Genomic DNA, 20,049 nt, shown 5'->3' on the forward strand with positions numbered 1-20,049 from the left:
ACAGTTGATGTTTCATCTGCACTCCAACAAAACATTTAATTTGTTTATTACTTCCAGATAAAGTATTCTGACTGTGTTCAAAGTATGCGAGTGTTTACATGTGTACACTGGAGCTGGCTCAGGGTGTGGATAAAAATCATGGAGAGAATAATTTGTAGAGCCGCCCAGCATTCCCACTCATCTCCAGCATATCTCTTAAATGTATGCAGTTTCCGTGCATATGTACAGTATACTGTATGCTTGTGTGGCTACCAATATCTGCTTACAGACAGTATATGTACTGCACATACTTCTCTCCCAGTCATGTGTGGAGATCAGCAAGTGTTTGTTCTTGTGTATAAGTGTGTCTGCAGGGTGTGTGTGTGTGTGTGTGTGTCTGAGAGTGTGTGTGTATGTGCCTGCGTGTGTGAGCATGTGTGCATGTGTGTGTGAACGTGTGTGCGCATGTGTGTGTGTGTGTGCTTGTGTGTACATGAGTGCGTGCGCACACGTATATATGAATGCATGTGTATTTCATCACTTTGTGCATGTATGTACTTAAATGATACATTGAGTTGAAAGTACAGTACATAACAGCTTATTCCTCAAATCATTCCTCAGAAACTGATTGGAAAGCTGAGCCCACTGGACCTGAACACCTTGCTCTGCAACTGGATCCTAGTCTTCCTGACTGGGGAGACCTCAGTCAGCCCGGATTGGAAGCAGCACCTCCAACACCATCACACTGAGCACGGGGGCCCCCCAGTGCTGTGTGCTCAGTCCACTGCTGTTCACCCTGCTGACCCACGACTGTGCTGCAACACACAGCTCGAACCACATCATCAAGTTCGCTGATGACACGACCGTGGTGGGTCTCATCAGCAAGAACAATGAGTCAGCATACAGAGAGGAGGTGCAGCGGCTAACGGACTGGTGCAGAGCCAACAACCTGTCTCTGAATGTGAACAAAACAAAAGAGATGGTTGTTGACTACAGGAGGACACGGAACTGAACACACTCCGCTGAACATTGACGACTCCTCCATAGAGAGCATTAAGAGCACCAGATTTCTTGGTGTTCACCTGGTGGAGAATCTCACCTGGTCCCTCAACACCAGCTCCATAGCAAAGAAAGCCCAGCAGCGTCTCTACTTTCTGCGAAGGCTGAGAAAAGTCCATCTCCCACCCCCCATCCTCACCACATTCTACAGAGGTTGTATCGAGAGCATCCTGAGCAGCTGCATCACTGCCTGGTTTGGAAATTACACCATCTCGGATTGCAAGACCCTGCAGCGAATAGTAAGGTCAGCTGAGAAGATCATCAGGGTCTCTCTTCCCGCCATCACAGACTTTACACCACACGCTACATCCGCAAAACAAAGAGCATCATGAAGGACCCCACGCACCCCTCATACAAACTCTTCTCCCTCCTGCCATCTGGAAAAAGGCACCGAAGCATTTGGGCTCTCATGACCAGACTATGTAACAGTTTCTTCCCCGAAGCCATCAGACTCCTCAATACCCAGAGCCTGGACTGACACCAACCTACTGCCCTCTACTGTGCCTATTGTCTTGTTTATTATTTATTGTAGTGCCTGCACTGTTTTGTGCACTTTATGCAGTCCTGGATAGGTCTGTAGTCTAGTGTAGTTTTTGAGTTTATTCTTATGTAGTTCAGTGTAGTTTTTGTATTGTTTCATGTAGCACCATGGTCCTGGAAAATGTTGCCTCATTTTTACTATGTTCTGTACCAGCAGTTATGGTTGAAATGACAATAAAAGTGACTTGACTTGACTTATCATGTTACATTTTCTGGTAGCTGTGGTGTTAATACTGTGAATTACAGATCAAGAGAGGTTATAAATTCAACTTTTCGTGGTAATTGCATGTTATGTTCCAGCTCTGAAATCCATTCCATTGAAACCACTGAGGCATCTTACATTGTTGCAGGATCCATGGACCAGACAGTCCAGTGTCTGTTGTGATGAAACAATAAATTTCACGACATGTGCCAGAGATAGTAAACCTGATTCTGATTCTAGTTTTCTTTTGAACAACGCACACGCAGTGCCGGAGGAGTTCAGTAAGTCAGGCAGCACCAATGAAAGGATATAAGCAGTCAACGTTATGGGCTGAGACTCTTCATCTGGATGGGAAAGGAAGGGGTTAGAAGCCAGAATAAGGAGATGGGGGTTGGGGACAAGTACAAGCTGGCAGGTGATAGGTGAGGCAAGGTGAGGGAGAAGGTGGGTGGGCGGGTTGGAGGAAGAAGTTGGATGGGGGCAGGTGGGAGACTAAAGGGCCGAAGAGGAAGGAATATGATAGGAGAGGACTCTCACAACATGCTGGAAGAACTCAGCAGGTCGGGCAGCATCCCTGGAAATGATCAGTCAGAGGACAGTGGGCCATGGAAGAAAGGGTAAGAGGAGAGGAACCACATGGTCAGAATTAGGAGAAGGTTGATCATCTTCTCCAGCATGCTCCCAAAGACAGATTATTGAACAAATAACCAAACAAGCCAGTTCATTGATCTCTGTTTATTTAATTCAGTGGTGCATATGGAAATGAAAAGCTAATAAATACAGCTGGATTGAATCTTGTGTTTCCAAAGAAATACTGGCTGAGGCACTATCAGGTCTGGATGGTTTAGCCCTGGTCAAGGGTACCACAGAACGCCAAGAAGGAGGCCCAACTGGAGAACAGAGGCAGGAACTGGATCCACGCTTACCCAGCTGGAAGAAAATGAGCAGCTAAAATTTGTTTTATTACCCATTTTGATTGATGTTTTGACATTCCTATTTGGGAAGAGGGATTTTACAATACTTCTACATATCTCATTTTTTCAGGAAAAAAAGCATGAATTTGAGAAGTTGCTCGGACATCATGACAACAGCAATAAGATGCCCTGCAGATACAAAATCAAATCGTCTTTTAATCCCCCAGCACTCCCCATTACATTTTGGTCATTACCTAATCCAATTTCAACATCATGAGTCCTATTAAACAACTTGTTCTGTTTCATCAGTAAAAGGATAAAAATATCCTTTCATCCCCAGAGGAGAAACTCATGCAAATTAATCATTGTGTGGTTTATTCTGAAGGCATTTGGAAAATAACCAAAACATAATTAAACATCAAGTGTGGTGCTTGGTGACTTCCCAAAACTGCAGACATGGAATAACAATATAATGTAAGGAGTCTGTCTGCAGACAGTACTTTTGTCTGTCTACATTGAGTTTATACTTTCAGGTGCAGTTAAAGCTCCCTCCTTTCTGCTGGAAGGTTACAGCAAAGTAATCTTGGCCAACACGCTTATGATTTTATTTTATTTAGAAATACTGTGCGGAACAGGCTCTTCCAGCCCAATGAGCCTGCACCACTCACCTATTTAACGCTAGCCTAATCACAGGATAATTTACGACGGCCCATTAACCTATTAACTGGTACATCTTTGGACTTTGGGAAGAAATGGAGCATCTGGAGGAAACTCACATGCTCTTGAGGAGGATATACAGTACCAACTCCCTGCAGATGGTGCCGGAGCCGAACTCTGAACTCCGATGCCCGGGCTGTAATAGCGCCACACTAACCCCTGTAATACCATGGCACCCATATGATGGCGCTACGTATGGTGACCAAAGAAAATTATATCTCCTCTGCCCAGAACCTCTGCTGCAGAGGCTTGACAAGCACGGAAACGGGATAATAACTCAACAAATCGGTATGTGCTTTCTCCCCAGTAACACTTCAAACCAGAAAGCACCCGTTCATAAGCCTCAAACCAATCCAATGTGGAACATCACATCTGGCTTCATTGAGTTTATAGAACTAGAGGAGAGAGTTTATTCACCAGCATCTCATAAGGTGAATTCTCATTCCTGTTTTGGTTTTTAATTGCATGCATTTAATATTCCCATATACAATCACACCAAAAACAATGTCCAGCTCATGCAGTAAACTGAGTGACCTGGTCACTTCTCATTTATTTTTTTTAATTAAGTGCAATCGTGAACAATAGCCGGATCAGAAATGCTGATCAAGTTTACTAGTTCCCAAGGAGAACTCTGATAGGCCAGTCAGATGTTTCACTGCTGCTCAGCGATAGAACACAAAACAGGCACAAGGGTCGCTAGCCCCAGTACCCCAGAAACACACCTGAGCGGTGCGGCGGAGGTATGACCTGATCTGAAAGCATCATGTTGACTCATAACAGGTCATGTTCACGGTGAAACAGCTTAGTCAAGGGTGGGGTGATCAGCACAGATGGACAAATTTATTGTTTCCTTTCTCTGCACCTTCAAAAAGAAAGCACAGTTTGAGCTTTAGAAAATTGCTAGTGCCTCCATTTGTTTTCAGTAGCATCTAATGAGAGGGAAAGGAATGGTTGGACAGGGGTTATGTGACGCTGATTCAATTTAAACTCTCCTCAAGAAATTTTGGTACTGCCCAAGCAGATGAAACTGCTTTTGTAACTCCGAGTGTTCCCAGTATTATTCAGGTGTTCTTTAACTCGACGGATAAGTAGCCTCTTGAGGATAATACTTGCAGAATAGTTTTAATTTTTTATGAGATGGAGGACATTTGGTCCATCCAATCTGTACTAGTGCTCTTTTCACCTGCCCACCCACATTAAGGGTAATTTGCAGCGGCCAGTTAACCAGCACATCTTTGCGGTGTGGAAGGAAACTTTATCTCCTGGAGGAGACACACACAGTGACAAGGAGAACACGCAAATTCCAGCATTTTATGTGTGCTGCTTGTGTTTATAAATTCCTTACTTAATGGGTTTGTATTGAAGACTAACAGAAGAGGCTGGCTTTATCCTGTCCTTTCAACCCCATCTCCATAGCAACCCTACTCCTCCTCGACATAACATAAGAAATTCGGCGGATGCTGGAAATCTTAAGCAACACACACATAACGCTGGTGGACCTCAGCAGGTGGGGCAGCATCATTGGAGAAGAGTAAACAGTCGACATTTTGGGCTGAGTCGCTTCATCGGGACTGGAAAGGAAAGAGTCAGTCTGAGCTCCTCAATATGTTGCGAGCTGTGCACATCAAACACCCAGTAGAAAATGAAATTTCAGACCCTACTCTTTGGCTGTTAATACCACATTAATACCATGTTAAGGTTTGGGCTGAAGAATCATTTTCATTTGTCATACTTAAAATTTCCCCATTTCACTTCAGGAGCCACTTCAGCTTGAGAGTAAGTACTGAAGATTAAGAAGAGGCAGACATTAACCAACAGCACAGAGCCATTCACTTGTGTAAACCAATTTATTCCCTGTACTTTAATGGTGAAAGAATACCACTGATAAACACTCTACAAGAATCACAATTTTCAGTTTGTTGATCACCGGGAATTTAACTGCAATAAAAACCACTCCTATCAGACCTTTAAGGGAGGTGAGTGAGATGGACAGCTCTGAACTTGTACATTTATACAGTAAGTCCCCACACTTACTACTCTCCGTGATGTAAAGTTCCAAAGATGCTTAGTGTTCAGTAGGTGCCCATTCTGGAAAGGAATTTTCTCTGCTGCATAATTGAACCTCGAGCACAGAGAGAAGGAAAACTCTCCAAAGGGCCAGAGGAGTCCCACTGTACAATGTCACTGTCTTTGATAACCTTTGTTGAGGCCACACTGGAGAAAGCGTGCTTGATCTTTCATCTTCCCGGGCAAAAGAAGGGGGTAACGTCACCAGATTTCCTTCTGTGTTTTATCCAGGGAGTGTTGAAAGGGGGCATCATCGGCAAGGCCTGTGTTTATTGACCATCCCTAATTGTCTTTAAGGAATCAGAGCAGGGTGTTACTTGGGCGGGGATTATCAGGATGTAGAAGGTCAGGGATTTGATGCAGTCTCATCAAGGTACTGCAGTCCACGTTGTGGACAGAATAGTGATGGGGGAAATGGCTGATGATCAGTTCAAGTGCACTGTTGTAGTTTCACCCACCAAGCAAATGTTTCTAAACTATTCCCGACGTAAGGTATCAAAGAAATCAACATGGTATACTCCCTGCAGGTTCCTGAGGCTTTGACGTCTCACCACAAGGCTCAAAGCTTCAGGAGCTTCAGATGTGAGATTAAACCAGGGGAATTCATCATTTACAGGATTGAAGTGTTGTTGTCAGGAGACATTGACTGACGGTCTCTGGCACTTGCTCCACTTTCAAAGCCCTACAATGCTCTGCTATGCATTAATGTGCAAAAATATATGTGGAGTTCCTGTTATTGAGCTGGACGGCCATTTGTTAAAGCTGGCAGGACATTCAACAGAACTCTGAAAGTCAATAAACCTGCAGTCGGTAGTGAGAACAGTTTCAATCCGACACTGAAGGACCTTTATTCCAAAGTACCATGGTTATTTTCTTTACTGTGCATGCCAGTGGGTCCCCAGACCTGTTTTGCAGCTCTCAGAATAATGATCCAATAGGCAGATATTTGCTAGGTTCCTTTAATGACTTTTAGGGTGAAGGTTGTGCATGCAGTGGGAGACAGGGCCTTTTTATACATACAGTACACAGTGACCAGATGGCCAAATACAGGAAAAACCCATATTCTCTGTGACCTGCCTTCATTCCCTCTGGGAACACAGTACAGTGCCAGAGGAACAAGGTGCCACAGGTGATGGAATCTGCAGCAACATTTCCCTCCACAGATTTTGGCTGAAGCTGAATTCCTCCAGGAGTCTGATATTTACCACCATTACTCCACTGCCCCAGTGGGAGGAATGGGGCAGAACTGACAATGTACTATGCTTTCAGGCTGGTGTGAACCCCTCTATGGGGCAGTACGGGCAACTTACCATGTTCCCAGGCTGACGTGGACCACAGCTCATTATTTTTTGGTTCAATTTTCACAATCTGTAGAGGAGACATTTTCATTCCTTTGTTCCTGAGCTAGATTTGATCCCATGCATCAAAAGTAAAAGGATAGTCCTAAGCTATTCAAACAGCAGAAACGGAAACAATGCAATCTTTCTGATCTGCACTCATGTCCAGGACAATGTTACCAGGAACTTCCACATGGATTCCGTTAAAGCAGCTACTGCAACCTCAGTGTGACTCAATTATCCGGACCCGTCTAGGGGTTCGCTGAGCTTCTCCTTGACCCATGGTGGCTGACTGGGGAGAGAACGTTGAGTGAGCATTGGAAGAGAGCGTGATCATGAGGTTGCTTGGGGAAAATGGAAAGAAGCTCAAAGATTGAGTGGACAGAAGTTGGTGGGGACCAGGGATGGAATGGGAAGACACTCTAGGAGCACGGAGAGAAAAACCATGTCTGTGTGTGTGTGTGTGTGTGTGCGTGTGTGCGTGGGCATGCGCGCATGAGAAATTTAATGGTGGCAGGTGGTAGGAAATGACTGGGAGGTACCTCAGGCAGTACAACGTGGGGTGATTTGCAGTGGAATTTCTGAGAGGCATGGAATGAGGGAAGATTGCAGGGTGAAATCCTCAAAAGGCATGGCGTGGAGCAGGGAAGAAGGGAGACCCCTGAGGGAACACAGGGGAAAATAATAACCAACCACAAAGAACATGGTTCGGTATGATTGGGTAAGGCCAGTCAAGGGTGCTCCCAATCATTGTGCCCTCTCTAGCTGCTTGAGAAATCTCTAGGGGAACATGAATAGAAACATAGAACATAGAATGTGGAGCATAGAACATAGAATGAGGAACAGAGAACATATGTTCCACAAGGTACCACAGATGATGCAATCTGGAGCAACATAGGTCCTTCAGTCTGCTGTGTCTGTGCAGACCACGATATCAAACTAAACTGATCCCATTTGTCTATACCCCTCCATTTCCTGCCTGTTCACGTGTCTCCTAAATTCCAACGTTGCATCAGCTTCCATCACCACCCCTGGCGGTGTGTGCCACTCTCTGGGCAAAAGTCATGCCTCACAAATCTCTTTTAAACTTGCTCCCCCCACCTTAAAGCTGCACCCTCTGGTATTTGATACTTCCGCTCTGGGAAGGGAAAAAAGACTCCAAATCTCAAGGGAAGCAACAGGAAAATTCCTAAAGGAAGATGGTTAGGGTTGATTGAAGAAATCCCTGGAGAATGGGGACAATTAGGGATATGTGGAGGAGCATGATGGTGTGTTGGGACATCCCTAGAAGAAATTGTTTGGGATGAATGGGATATCCCCAGAGGAACACAATGTGCTGTTTGGAAGTTCACAGGCAAACATAATTGGAGCTGAATGGGCTTCCCGAGAGGAATGTGGACGATATGGACCGGGTATTTTCTAATGGAACATGAAAGAAAACACAAGCCAGAGAAATCTCAAGGAATCCACAGGGAACACAATCACGAGAGATCCTGAGAAACTTCCCAGCATGAGTACTTATTAAAGCTTTTACCCATTCTCAAGTCAAAATTGGAAATGCAAAAACAACAACTATCCTTGAACAAGCACATTTAGAGAACATGCATCTCACACCAACAATCCCGCTGGCTGCCCCTTAAATATCGGTCTCCTTCAGTCCACAGGAATCGTTAACCTCGTAGATTTGATAGGCGTCTTGCTCTTTGAACTCCTGACACACGCCAATGGAAATGGACTCCACTGGAATGCTCTCTACATTCGTGATAGCTGATGCACAAGGCTGGCGTTGTCCCATCCTGATTTTGTTGGAGAGGTTGTTCATTTTCTCTCTGAGTTGGAAAGGTGATTTGGACAAGGAAGGAAAGAGTCTCCAGCTGTGGCGGCTGAGCACTCGGCTAGCCCCCATGCCCCCACTGGCCCCCTCACTGCTCCCCCACTGCTTGCGGCTCAGTGTGGAGGTGCTGTTGATTGACACCGTCTCTTGGTTCGTGACAGACCTGGCTGACGTGTCCCCGTTGAAGCCACGCACTGAGCTATTCATGGAGGCCTGCCAGTCTCGGTGGCTGTGTACGCGCCAGTGGGGTCGGCGCCTCCGGCGGCACTGGCACTTCAGAAGCCTGATGAAGGCTCGCTTGAATTCCTTGCTGGAGCAGGGGTAGATGATCGGGTTGATGCAGCTGTTGAAGTATCCCAGCCAGAAGATCACCTTGAAAACCACATCGGAGGGCTTGATGGACGGGAAGAAAGCACCTGAAATATATCCAAAGGAAAGAAAGATAAAAGCATGAGCAGATGTCTCATCATCTCTTTGAAGTTACAACACTTTTCTACCCAGCATGTCCATGCCACTGTTTCTAAGATGATTCTGGGAATGAAGGGGTTAACATTTGAAGACCATTTGGCAGTCTTGGGCCTGTATTCACTAGAACTTAGAAGAATGCGGAGGGATCTCATTGAAGCCTACCGAATGATGAAAGGACTAGATAGGCTGGATGTAGAGAGGATGCTTCCTCTGGTAGGGGTACCCAGAACTAGAGAGCACAGCCTCAAAATTGTGGGGCGACCTTTTAGAACAGAGGGAAGGAGGAAGTTTTCTTAGCCAGAGAGTGGTGAATCTATGGAATGCTCTGCCACGGACTGTGGTGGTGGACAAGTCCGTGGGTATATTTAAAGCAGAAGTTGATAGTTTCCTGATCGGTCAGGACGTCAAAAGATATGGGGAGAAAGCATGTGTATGGGGTTGAGTGGATCAGCCATGATCGAATGGCGGAGCAGAGCGGTCTAATTCTGCTCCAATGTCTTACGGTATTATGGTCTTTATCCTTCAATGAACTTTCTCCCATCTCATCTGGAATAAGAACAGAAAATGTTGTAAAGTCCTCATTGAGGGGGCAGTAGCGGGAAGGGTGAGCAGCTCCTGGGTGTCAACATCTCAGAAACTCTGTTATGGACCCAACATATTGATGGGATTATGAAGAAGGCACGCCAGCAGCTATATTTCATTTGGAGTTTGAGGAGATTTGCTATGCCACCAAGGGCCCTAGCAAATGTCTGCAGATGTACAGTGGAGAGCATTCTAATTGGATGTGTCACTACCTTGTATGAAGGGGCCGTTGTACAGGATTGGAAGAATCTGCAGAGGGTTGCAAACTCTGCCAGGTCCACCCTTGGCACTAGCACTAAGAACATCTTCAAAGGACAATGCCTCAAAAAAGGGGGCATCCATCATTAAGGACTCCCGTCACCCAGGACGTGCTCTCTTCTTACCGCTGTCATCAGGGAGGAGATACAGGAAACTGAAGATACATTCTCTTTTTTTTTAGTAACAGCTTCCACCCCTCTGCCATCAGGTTCCTGAAGGGACAATGAACCAACCCATGAACACCATCTCAATATGCTTGCTTTCTTTTGCACCACTTATTTAATTTATTTTCAAAATACATTTCTTATCATAATTTATAGTACTTTTTTATTTAGTGTACTGTAATGCAGCTGCAAAGCAAGAAAACTCGAGACAGTGATAATAAACCTGATTTCTGATGCTGCTTCTGATTGTGATTCAGGTACTCTTAGATCAGGCAGCATCTATGGAGAAAAACTTGGCTTGGGATGGACAATGAGGTACTTTCAAGGGTGGGCAGGGTTGTAATATGGAAAACCGCAGCCTTTTAAATCACATAAAAGCTAATAATGTTTCAGCACTCCATTGCATGCTGACGAGAGGCTGATCTGTTGGAAGTTTCAGATGATATGTTAAATTCAGGTCAGTGTAAAATTGTCCAGTGCATTTTAGCCTAATCTTTTGGCCATTGTGTTTGTGATGGATCAAATGAATTAAATTGAAATGACTATTACTTATATCCTTCATATACACGGAGTAAAAATCTTTATGTTATATCTCCGGCTAAATGTGCAATGTGCAATTTATAGTTATTTATTATAATGTTATAATAGTATATTATAATATTATTACAGAACAGTCAATATAACAGAGAAATACAGTTGTATCAGCATGAATTAATCAGTCTGATGGCCTGGTGGAAGAAGCTGTCCCGGAGCCTGTTGGTTCTGGCTTTTATGCTGTGGTACTGTTTCCCGGATGGTAGCATCTACAACAGGTTGTGGTTGGGGTGACTCAGGTCCCCAATGATCTTTCGGGCCCTTTTTTCACACACCTGGAAATGTCCTGAATCACGGGAAGTTCACAACTACAGGTGCACTGGCTGGTCCACACCACTCTCTGCAGAGTGCTGCGATTGAGGGAGGTACAGTTCCCATACCAGGCAGTGATGCAGCCAGTCAGGATGCTCTCAGTTGTACCCCTGTAGAAAGCTGTTAGGATTTGGGGACCCAGACCAATCTTTCTCAACCCTCTAAGGAGGAAGAGGCACTGTTGTGCCTTTTTCACCACACAGCTGGTGTGTGCAGACCATGTGAAATCCTCGGTGATGTTTATGCCGAGGAACTTAAAGCCATTCACTCTCTCAAACCCATGTCGATTGAAGTCAATAGCGACTAGTCTGTCTCCATTTCCCCTGTAGTCCACAACCAGCTCCTTTGTTTTTGCAACATTGAGGGAGAGGTTGTTTTCTTGACACCACTGTGTCAGGGTGGTAACTTCCTCTCTGTAGACTGCCTCATTATTATTTGAGATTAGGCCAATCAGTGTAGTGTTGTCAGCAAATTTAATTAGCAGGTTGGAGCTGTGGGTGGCGACACAGTCATAGGTATACAGAGAGTAAAGGAGGGGGCTTAGTATGCAGCCCTGAGGGGCAAAGGTGAGGGAGCCCACTCTTACCACCTGTTGGCGATCTGACAGGAAGTCCAGAATGGCTTCGGTGCTATAAATTTGATAAGTGGCAAGGGAGCATACGGCTTTACAGCACCAGCAACTGGAAGTTCCGGGTCCAATGCCACTCTCTGTCAGGAGATTGTACGTTCTCTCCATGACCACGTGGGTTGCCTCCAGGTACTCCAGTTTCCCCTCTCATTCAAAAGACATACAGATTAAGTTTATTCCATTGTGGGAATGCTATGTTCGTGCTGGAAGCTAAAGTCAATAAGACCATAAGATACAGGAGCAGGATTAGGCCATTTGGCCCAATGAGTGTGTTCCGCCATTTCATCAAGGCTGATCTCAGCCCCTGTCTCCTACCTCCACTGCTCCAATCCTCCTGTATCCCTTTATGTCCTGACCAACCGAGAATCTATCAATCTTTTCCTTAAGTATTCATAAAGAATTGGCCTCCATAGCTGCCTTTGGCAATGCTTTCCACAGATTCACCACTCTCTGGATAAAGAAATTTCTCCTCATCTCCATTCTAAAAGCACGCCCCTTTATTCTGAGGCTGTGCCCCCTGGTCTTCGACACTACCACCATAGGAAACTTCCTCCCCACATCCATTCTGTCAAGGCCTTTTACCATTTGATAGGGTTCAATTAGGTAAATCCCTCATTCTTCTGCATTCCAGTGAATACAGGCCCACAGCCATCAAACGGTCTTCATATGACAAGCCATTTAATCCTGGAATCATTTTTGTGAACCTCCTTTGAACCCTCTCCAGTTTCAACACATCCCTTCTAAGATAAGGGGCCTAAAAATGCTCACAATACTTCAAGTAAGGCCTCACCAGTGCTTTATAAAGTTTCAAAGTTACATCCTTGCTTTTCTATTCTAGTCCTCTTGAAATGAATGCTAACATCTCATTTACCTTCCTCACCACAGACTCAAACTGCAAATTAACCTTTAGGAAATGCTGTTCAAGGACTCCCAAATCCCTTTGCACTTCAGATTTTTGTATTTTCTCTCCATTTAAAAATAGTCAACCCTTTCATTTCTTCTACAAAAGTGTATGACCATACACTTTCTGACACTATATTCCATTTACCACTTCTTTGCCTGTTCTCCTAATCTGTCAAAGCCCTTCTGTAGTCTCTCTATTTCTTCTAAACTACCTTCCCCTTCACTTATCTTCGTATCTAATCTAATCTAATCTAATCATCTGCAAACATTGCAACAAAGCCATCAATCCAAATCATTGACATTAGACGTAAAAAGAATCAGTCCCAACACAGAGCCCTGTGGAACACCATTAGTCACTGATGGCCAGCCAGAAAAGGCTTCCTTTATTTCCATTGTTTGCCTCTTGCCAATCAGCCACTCTTTTATCCATGCTAGAATCTTTCCTGTAATTTCATGGGCTCATAGCTTGTTAAGCAGCCTCATGTGTAGCACCTTGTCAAAGGTCTTCTGAAAATCCAAGTACACAACATCAACCAAATCTCCTTTGTCTATCCTGCTTGTTGAAAGAATTCCAACAGATTTGTCAAGCAAGATTTTCCCTTGAGAAAACCATGCTGACTACAACCGATTTCATCATGTGCCTCCAAGTACCCCGAAATCACATCCTTAACAATTGACTCCAACATCTTCCCAACCACTGAGGTCGGACTAACTGGCCTATAACTTCTTTCTTCTGACTCGCTCCCTTCTTGAAGAGTGGAGTGACATAATTTTCCAGTCTTCCAGAACCATTCCAGAATCTAGTGATTTTTGAAAGATCTTTACATCTTTGGACTTCGTAGGTTGTTGATGCAAATGATGCTTTTCGCTGCATGTTTCTGGCATGATGACACTTGCTGGCTGTCTCCAGCACATCTTTGGACTGTGCTGATCATTGACACAAGCAATGCATTTCCCTGTGTGTTTTGATGTTTTAATAAGCATGTGACAAATAAAGCTAATCTTTAGTTTTATCTTGATTCCGGAGAAAAGCAAAGGAATTTCTCCTGTCATGTGGCTAAGGACATTTGCTAAAAGGGTATCTTCTCCTGAATACTCCACTGTTTAGCTGAGATTTAAAAGGCTGCAATTTACCATATTACAGCACTGCCTACTTCTTTCTTTCTTTTTAAATCTTTTTATTAATTTTCCAAAATTATAAACAGAATAATAATATTGATACAGAAAGATTGGAATAATCTTATTGTTGGTAAGCATGTACAAAAAAAGATTTCAAATAATACAAGTATAATAGATTTGCAAACTCTTGATATAATTAATCATAGAGAAAAAAATAAATAAAAAGAAAAAGAAACAAAGAAAACCCCCCCAAAAACAAAAAAAAATACTAAACCCAAAGAAAGAAAGCAAACGGAACAAAACAAGGCTAGACCATTATCTTAAATCAAACACGTTCAGTAATGTCGTCAACTCTGCTCCTCTATTCATATATTTTAAGTTACTAAGAAGGATTTGGAAAGGTCAAATTACATCATTTGAAAATGTTGAATAAATGGTTTCCAAGTCTCTTCAAATTTAACCGAAGGATCAAAAATGTCACTTCTAATTTTTTCTAAATTTAAACATAATATAGTTTGGGAAAACCATTGAAGTGTAGTAGGAAGATTGGTCTCCTTTGCCTACTTCTTGAAAGTACCCCGGTGTCTGTGGAGTGCTTGGGAAGTCTAGAAAGTTGTTACACAAATGCCACTCTTGCTTTTGATGGCCAAGGGCCTATAATATCACTGCTCTCTTGGCATGTTCCTACTTGGATCTATTGGTTACTATCATGGATTGATTAGTTTATAGAGCCTAGAATTAGACAGCCTCACAAGTAGAAACATCCCCTCAACATCCACACAGCTGGGTTCAGTAGCAGGAACTGCTCTAAAGGACAGGAAATGGACGAGCACAATTAGATTCTCAGCAAATGTTCATTCATTGGACTTTTTACATAAAATAAAATAGATGGAAAAGTAATACTTCTGTGTTCTGAGTAATACATCTCACTGTAGTTTGCACAGGGCAGAACACTTCCGAGATCAAAAGCAGCTCGGCCTGTGATTTGATAAGAAGGATTGCTGAAGTATTAGACTTAAAACAAATCCTTGAGATAGGAGGTGGTAGGCTTGGGCAGGGAGTGCATCATGGGTAAAGCCTCTGCACCATTGAGCATATCTACAGGGAGCACTGTTGCAGAAAAGCATCAGGGACCCCCACCGCCCAGGACATGCTCTCTTCTCATTGTTGCCATCAGGAGGAAGGTACAGGAGATTTGGGACCCATACCATCAGGTTCAGAAAGAGTTATTTCCCATCAACCATTGGGCTCTTGAACCAGATAGGGTAACTTTACTCAGTTTCACTCGTCCCATTACTGAACCACCTGTGGAGTCACTTTCACAGACTCCTCATCTCATGTTCTCAATATTTATTGTTTATTTATTAATTATTATTATTATTATTTATTTTCTTTCTTTTTGTATTTGCAGACTTTGTTGTCTTTTGCACATTGGTTGGTTGTCCGTCTTATTGGGTGCAGTCTTCCATTGTGTTTTTTTATATTTACTGTGAATGCCTGCAATAAAATGAACTTCAGGTGTAGGTGGTGACATATATGTACAGTACTTCAATAATAAGTTTACAATGAACTTTGAAGAATAAGGCAGGGGGGCCCTGCATGATAGTAAGGATGTTCAATTCTGTTCAAACACCAGGAATCTTGGAGACTGAGGTGGAGATAATTGACAACTATCTCCAGTTGTGAAGTTCTCCATTCACCTGTTCTAATCCAACCATATAGAAGCCATTGTCAAAAAAGTGCTTCTGCTCTCTTGGAGTACTGAAGAAATCTATCATATCCCCTACAATTTTTATAGATGCACCATAGAAAGCATCCTGTCTGGGTGCATAATAGTTCAGTATGGCAACTGATCTGCATGTGCTTGTGGACACAGCTCAGCACATCATAGATACCAGCCTCCCCTCCATCTGCTCTGTCTACACTTCCTGCTGCCCAAGTAAAGTTGCTAACATAATCAAAGACTCCATTCACCATAACCATTCTCTGTTTTTCACCCCCTCCCTTCGTCAGGCAAAAGATACCAAGTTCAAGGACGGCGGTTACAATACAATTTAAAGGACCACTTGTAAGATAAAATGGATGTTTGAACTTAGAATCCAGCTCATCATGGCCTTGCACTTTATTGTTTGACAGTACTGCCCTTTCTCTGTGACTGAAAGACTCGACTTGATGTGATCTATATGAATTAAAGTTTTTCACTGTACGTTGATACAAGACTACAATAAACCAATTTAAGATTAAAAAAAAAACCCTTATTTGTCATTCGTCTAATGAAACATACAGTGAATGGATGGTTTCCATCAAATTAAATCAGCGAGGTATGTGCTGGGCAGCCTGCAAGTGTTGCCATGCTTCAGCCCCCAACAAAACATGCTCACAATTCACTGACCCTAATCTGTATGCTTTTGTGATGTGGGGGTAAATGGGGCACCTGATAGAAACCCATGCAGTCACAGGGAGAATGTACAAACTCTTTACAAACAGTGGTGGGAAATGAACTCTGATCTTAGCTCGCACTGGCACTGTAATAGTATTACCCCAACCAACTAAAAAAACTCAGACAGCACAAAAGTCAACTACCAGTGTTCAAAAACGTTGGAGGGAAGCAGGGATTGCTAGGTAAGGTGGCATCCTCGTGTTTCTTTTGGACTAGGAAGTATTTCCTTTAATTCATCTTTTGCTGCTTCTCTGAGTGTGTCTCCAGTCCTCCCAACGGGAGAGACTGGCCTGAGAGATGCGGCAATCTGAATCTACTACCTCAATGAATCAGCCAGATTCCCCAACCAACTGATGATGAAATGGCAAGTGGGATGTGACAAGGTGGGGGGGGGGGTAACAAAAATGGTTATCAAATATTTACTGCAGCAAGAGATTCTGCAAATGTTGAAAACCTAAAGCAATGCATAAAATACGCTGGAGTAACTGAACTGGTCAGGCAGTATCGTTGGAGAAGAATAAACAATTGAATTTTTGGCTGACACCCTTCATCAGGATTGCATTGGGTTTTATTCCCGCAGGTCTGCGGTGTAGCAGAGTCATTTGATTTTAATTCGTAATCTGAACCATACTACTAAAATCACTTAGATTACATTACTTCCTCATTCTGGTGTTTGGGCTGAACAACATCTGAACCTCTTGACCACGTCTGCATGCTTTCATGCATTGACTTGTTGCCACATGATTGGCTGATTATATATTTGCACTAACAAGCAAGTGTATAGCAGGCGCCTAATAAAGTGGCCACTGGGTGTAAATGTGACAATAATGAACCAATTATTTACCATTTGTTTCAGAAGCAGAGGAGAAATTCCTACATAAAATGGTGTGTGAGAGCTGCAGTTGTTATTCTGATAATATTAGTTCATTATTCACATCAGTTGGAGAACTTTGCCAATATTTGCACTTTGCCACAGGGAAGCGATGCAGAGTGCTGAATTGCTAAACATTCTGCTAACTGGAGTCTGATCGCCAGCAATGAAAGCAGTTTGATTTGCTACGGGCATCTAAAACTTCAGCTCAGCATGAGATGATGGCCAACTGCTTCAGCAGACTTCTCTTTTCAGCTATAGGCAACACTTTGGTCTTTGGACCTTCACCAGTTTCTCAATTAAGGAACTAATTGATGCTTTATCTAAGAATTAATTAACTTAATTGTTTCTTATTATGGAGGCACAATGCTGTTAAGCTGCAATACATTATCATGGTCAGGGCACTTGCTTCTGGAATCCATGAAAACGAGAATCTCCACTGTCCAAAGCTCCTGGATTCTGTGTGTGGGAAGCAGAAATCTCTCGTATTCAGTACTCTGTAATGAAGTGAAACCTCTGGAGGTGGAATGGTATTAGACTGTAAGAGATAGGAAAGAACTAGGTCATTTGCTCAATTAAGTCTGCTCCGCCATTCAATCGTGGATGATTTATTTTCCCTCAACCCCGTTCTCCTGCTTTCTCCCCATAACATTTGACACCCTTACTAAACGAGATCCAGCAAGATCGAATGCTGTGACTGGTATCATAAGCTACTAAAATGAAACAAGCTGGGTTGGATTCCTTCCTTTTAACATGAGTCATAGAATCGTACAGCACAGAAAAAGACTCTTCAGCCCATCGTGGTCATGCTCATCATCATCATCATTCTGTGCCATGCCGTATGATGTAGATGATCGTGGACTCATCACCAGATTGTTCTTGACAAATTTTTCTACAGAAGTGGCCTTCTTCTGGGCAGTGCCTTTACAAGATTCGTGGCCCCAGCCATTATCAGTACACTTCAGAGACTGTCTGCCTGGCATCACTGGTCGCATAACCAGGACTTGTGATATGCACCAGCTGATCGTATGAACCATTCACCCGCTGCTCCCATGGCTTCACATGACCCTGATCGCGGGGGCTAAGCAGGTGCTACACCTTGCCCAAGGGTGACTTGCAGGCTAGCAGAGGGAAGGAGCTCCTTATACTTCCTTTGTTAGAGACGGTCATGTGGCCCATTGTACTTAACTCCATTAATCCCATTTACCTGCATTAGTTCTGAGGCTCTCTATGCCTTGGGTGCTCAAAGCCTTCTATGCCTTTTATACTAGTTTAAAGATATTTGGCCTGCAACTGGCCATCAAAGGCAAAAGCAGCAAGGAAACTGAGCACAGAGTGACATCTCTTCTATTGGGAATTCATGTGTAGCAATTAAAGATGAAAGGATATTATTATTTATCACTTATACATCAAAACATACAGAGAAATATGTCATTTGCATCAATGACCCACACAATTCAAGGATGTGCCAGGGCCAACGGATAGGTTGGCTTGGTCAGCATTCCACCCTCTGCTGTCAGCAAGAAATTGTGCTGCTTTTCATCATTCCTTGACTGGCTTGGACTGCTGTTCTCAGAATTGTCTAATTAACAGCAATTGACTAAATTACAAAATTACAGTATAATGCTACTTTCCTGACTGACCGTAGAGGTACAGTAGTAGATACACATTGAAAATTCCTCTGTAACCACTGCCCCATTCTCCCTTCGAAACCTGTAGCTCATTAAGATCACCTCATGAGATAGCAAGAAGCCATGAAGTGTAGGTTGACTCATAGCGATCCTATTTTCCCATCATTTTTTCTGTCATCCATTCTTTCCACGTTCCTGTCAATTTCAAGTGCAACTTACAGAGACCAACCCACAGAAGATGAGGGAGGAAACCAGAGTATCAAGAGGAAACCCACACAAACGGAGAATGCACAGACTTCACACTGACAGCACCCGAGGTTAGGATTGAACCCAGACCCCTGGAGTTGTAAGGCAACAGTTCAATGTGCACCTCAACTATCTCCACCCATAATCAGAGAAAAGGAAAGGACTCTGGCTTGCCTTTGTTTTATTGTTGCAACTTCCGCAGTGTAAACTTCAGTTCAATTACTTCCTAGACAGGAAAGATTTATTTTTAAATTCCTGCCAAAGGTCCAATTAGCACAGATGAAAACCAACTAGTTATGTAATAATGTGTTTAAGTATAAGGCATGCTGCTTTCTCTGTTCTTGCGTTTGAGTTATGATCCTGTTAGAGATGGGAGCCTTGTGGAAAACCTGCTTCACTGAGAAATATGGACAACCCTCTGATCAGAGCAACCCAGCTCCTTGCAACCCAACTCATTGTCACCCAACTCATTGTCACCCAACTCCTTGTAACCCAACTCCTTGCTGACCCCTTGCACATGCTAGGTTCCCAGCAATAAAAGGGATTATTTGCTTTACCCATCTAGTGGTTTGCAACGAGTGATGCAAGAAGCTGGCCTTGTATTTAATATCCCGAATTTTTGGTGTAAGCAATTCAGTCAACACTTTTTAAGAGCTTCTGCTGTGAATCTTTCCCATTGGTCCCCGGTTTTGATTCTTCACATTTCTGCTCTCTATGTTTTATTTACAGTGGTCAGGAAATGGGTGGAGGATGGTTGGATCTAACCATTGAAGCAGGAGGAGGGTAGTCGGTCCCCCATGCCTGCTCTGCCATTCAAATAGATCTTTACAAATGATTTACTTCAATGCCACATGCATGTGTTAAATTGATATCCCTTGAAACACACATAAAATGCTGGAAGAACTCAGCAGGTTAGGCACCATCTATATACAAAGAGTCAGCTTTCTGGGCCAAGAGACTTTATCAGGATTCATTTCCCTCCATAGACGCTGCCTGACCTGCTGAGATCCTCCAGCACTTTGTGTGTGTGCGTTATTCTGGATTTCCAATACCCTTTTATTCCACCAACATTTCTATCCAAAATATTTTAACAATTTCTGATTAATGTTATCAAAAAGCAAATCCCTAGGTCTGTGGCATGCATTAGATAAACAGACTTGGGCATGGACTAGATGGGCTGAAGG

General features: G+C 43.4%; 1 protein-coding gene across 1 annotated transcript in view; it reads right to left on the minus strand.

The window, feature by feature from the left end:
• Window positions 1–6,421: 6,421 nt before the first annotated feature.
• The window catches only part of adra1d (adrenoceptor alpha 1D), a 62,552-nt gene continuing 48,924 nt past the window's right edge, over window positions 6,422–20,049 (minus strand). Inside the window, exon 2 of the mRNA XM_072254797.1 lies at window positions 6,422–9,065. Coding sequence (XP_072110898.1) covers window positions 8,452–9,065 — 614 coding nt within the window. The 3' untranslated portion in view covers window positions 6,422–8,451. The remainder of the gene's footprint in view (window positions 9,066–20,049) is intronic.

Source organism: Mobula birostris, chromosome 4 (genome assembly GCF_030028105.1).
Source record: "Mobula birostris isolate sMobBir1 chromosome 4, sMobBir1.hap1, whole genome shotgun sequence".
Classification (NCBI taxonomy): Eukaryota; Metazoa; Chordata; class Chondrichthyes; order Myliobatiformes; family Myliobatidae; genus Mobula; species Mobula birostris.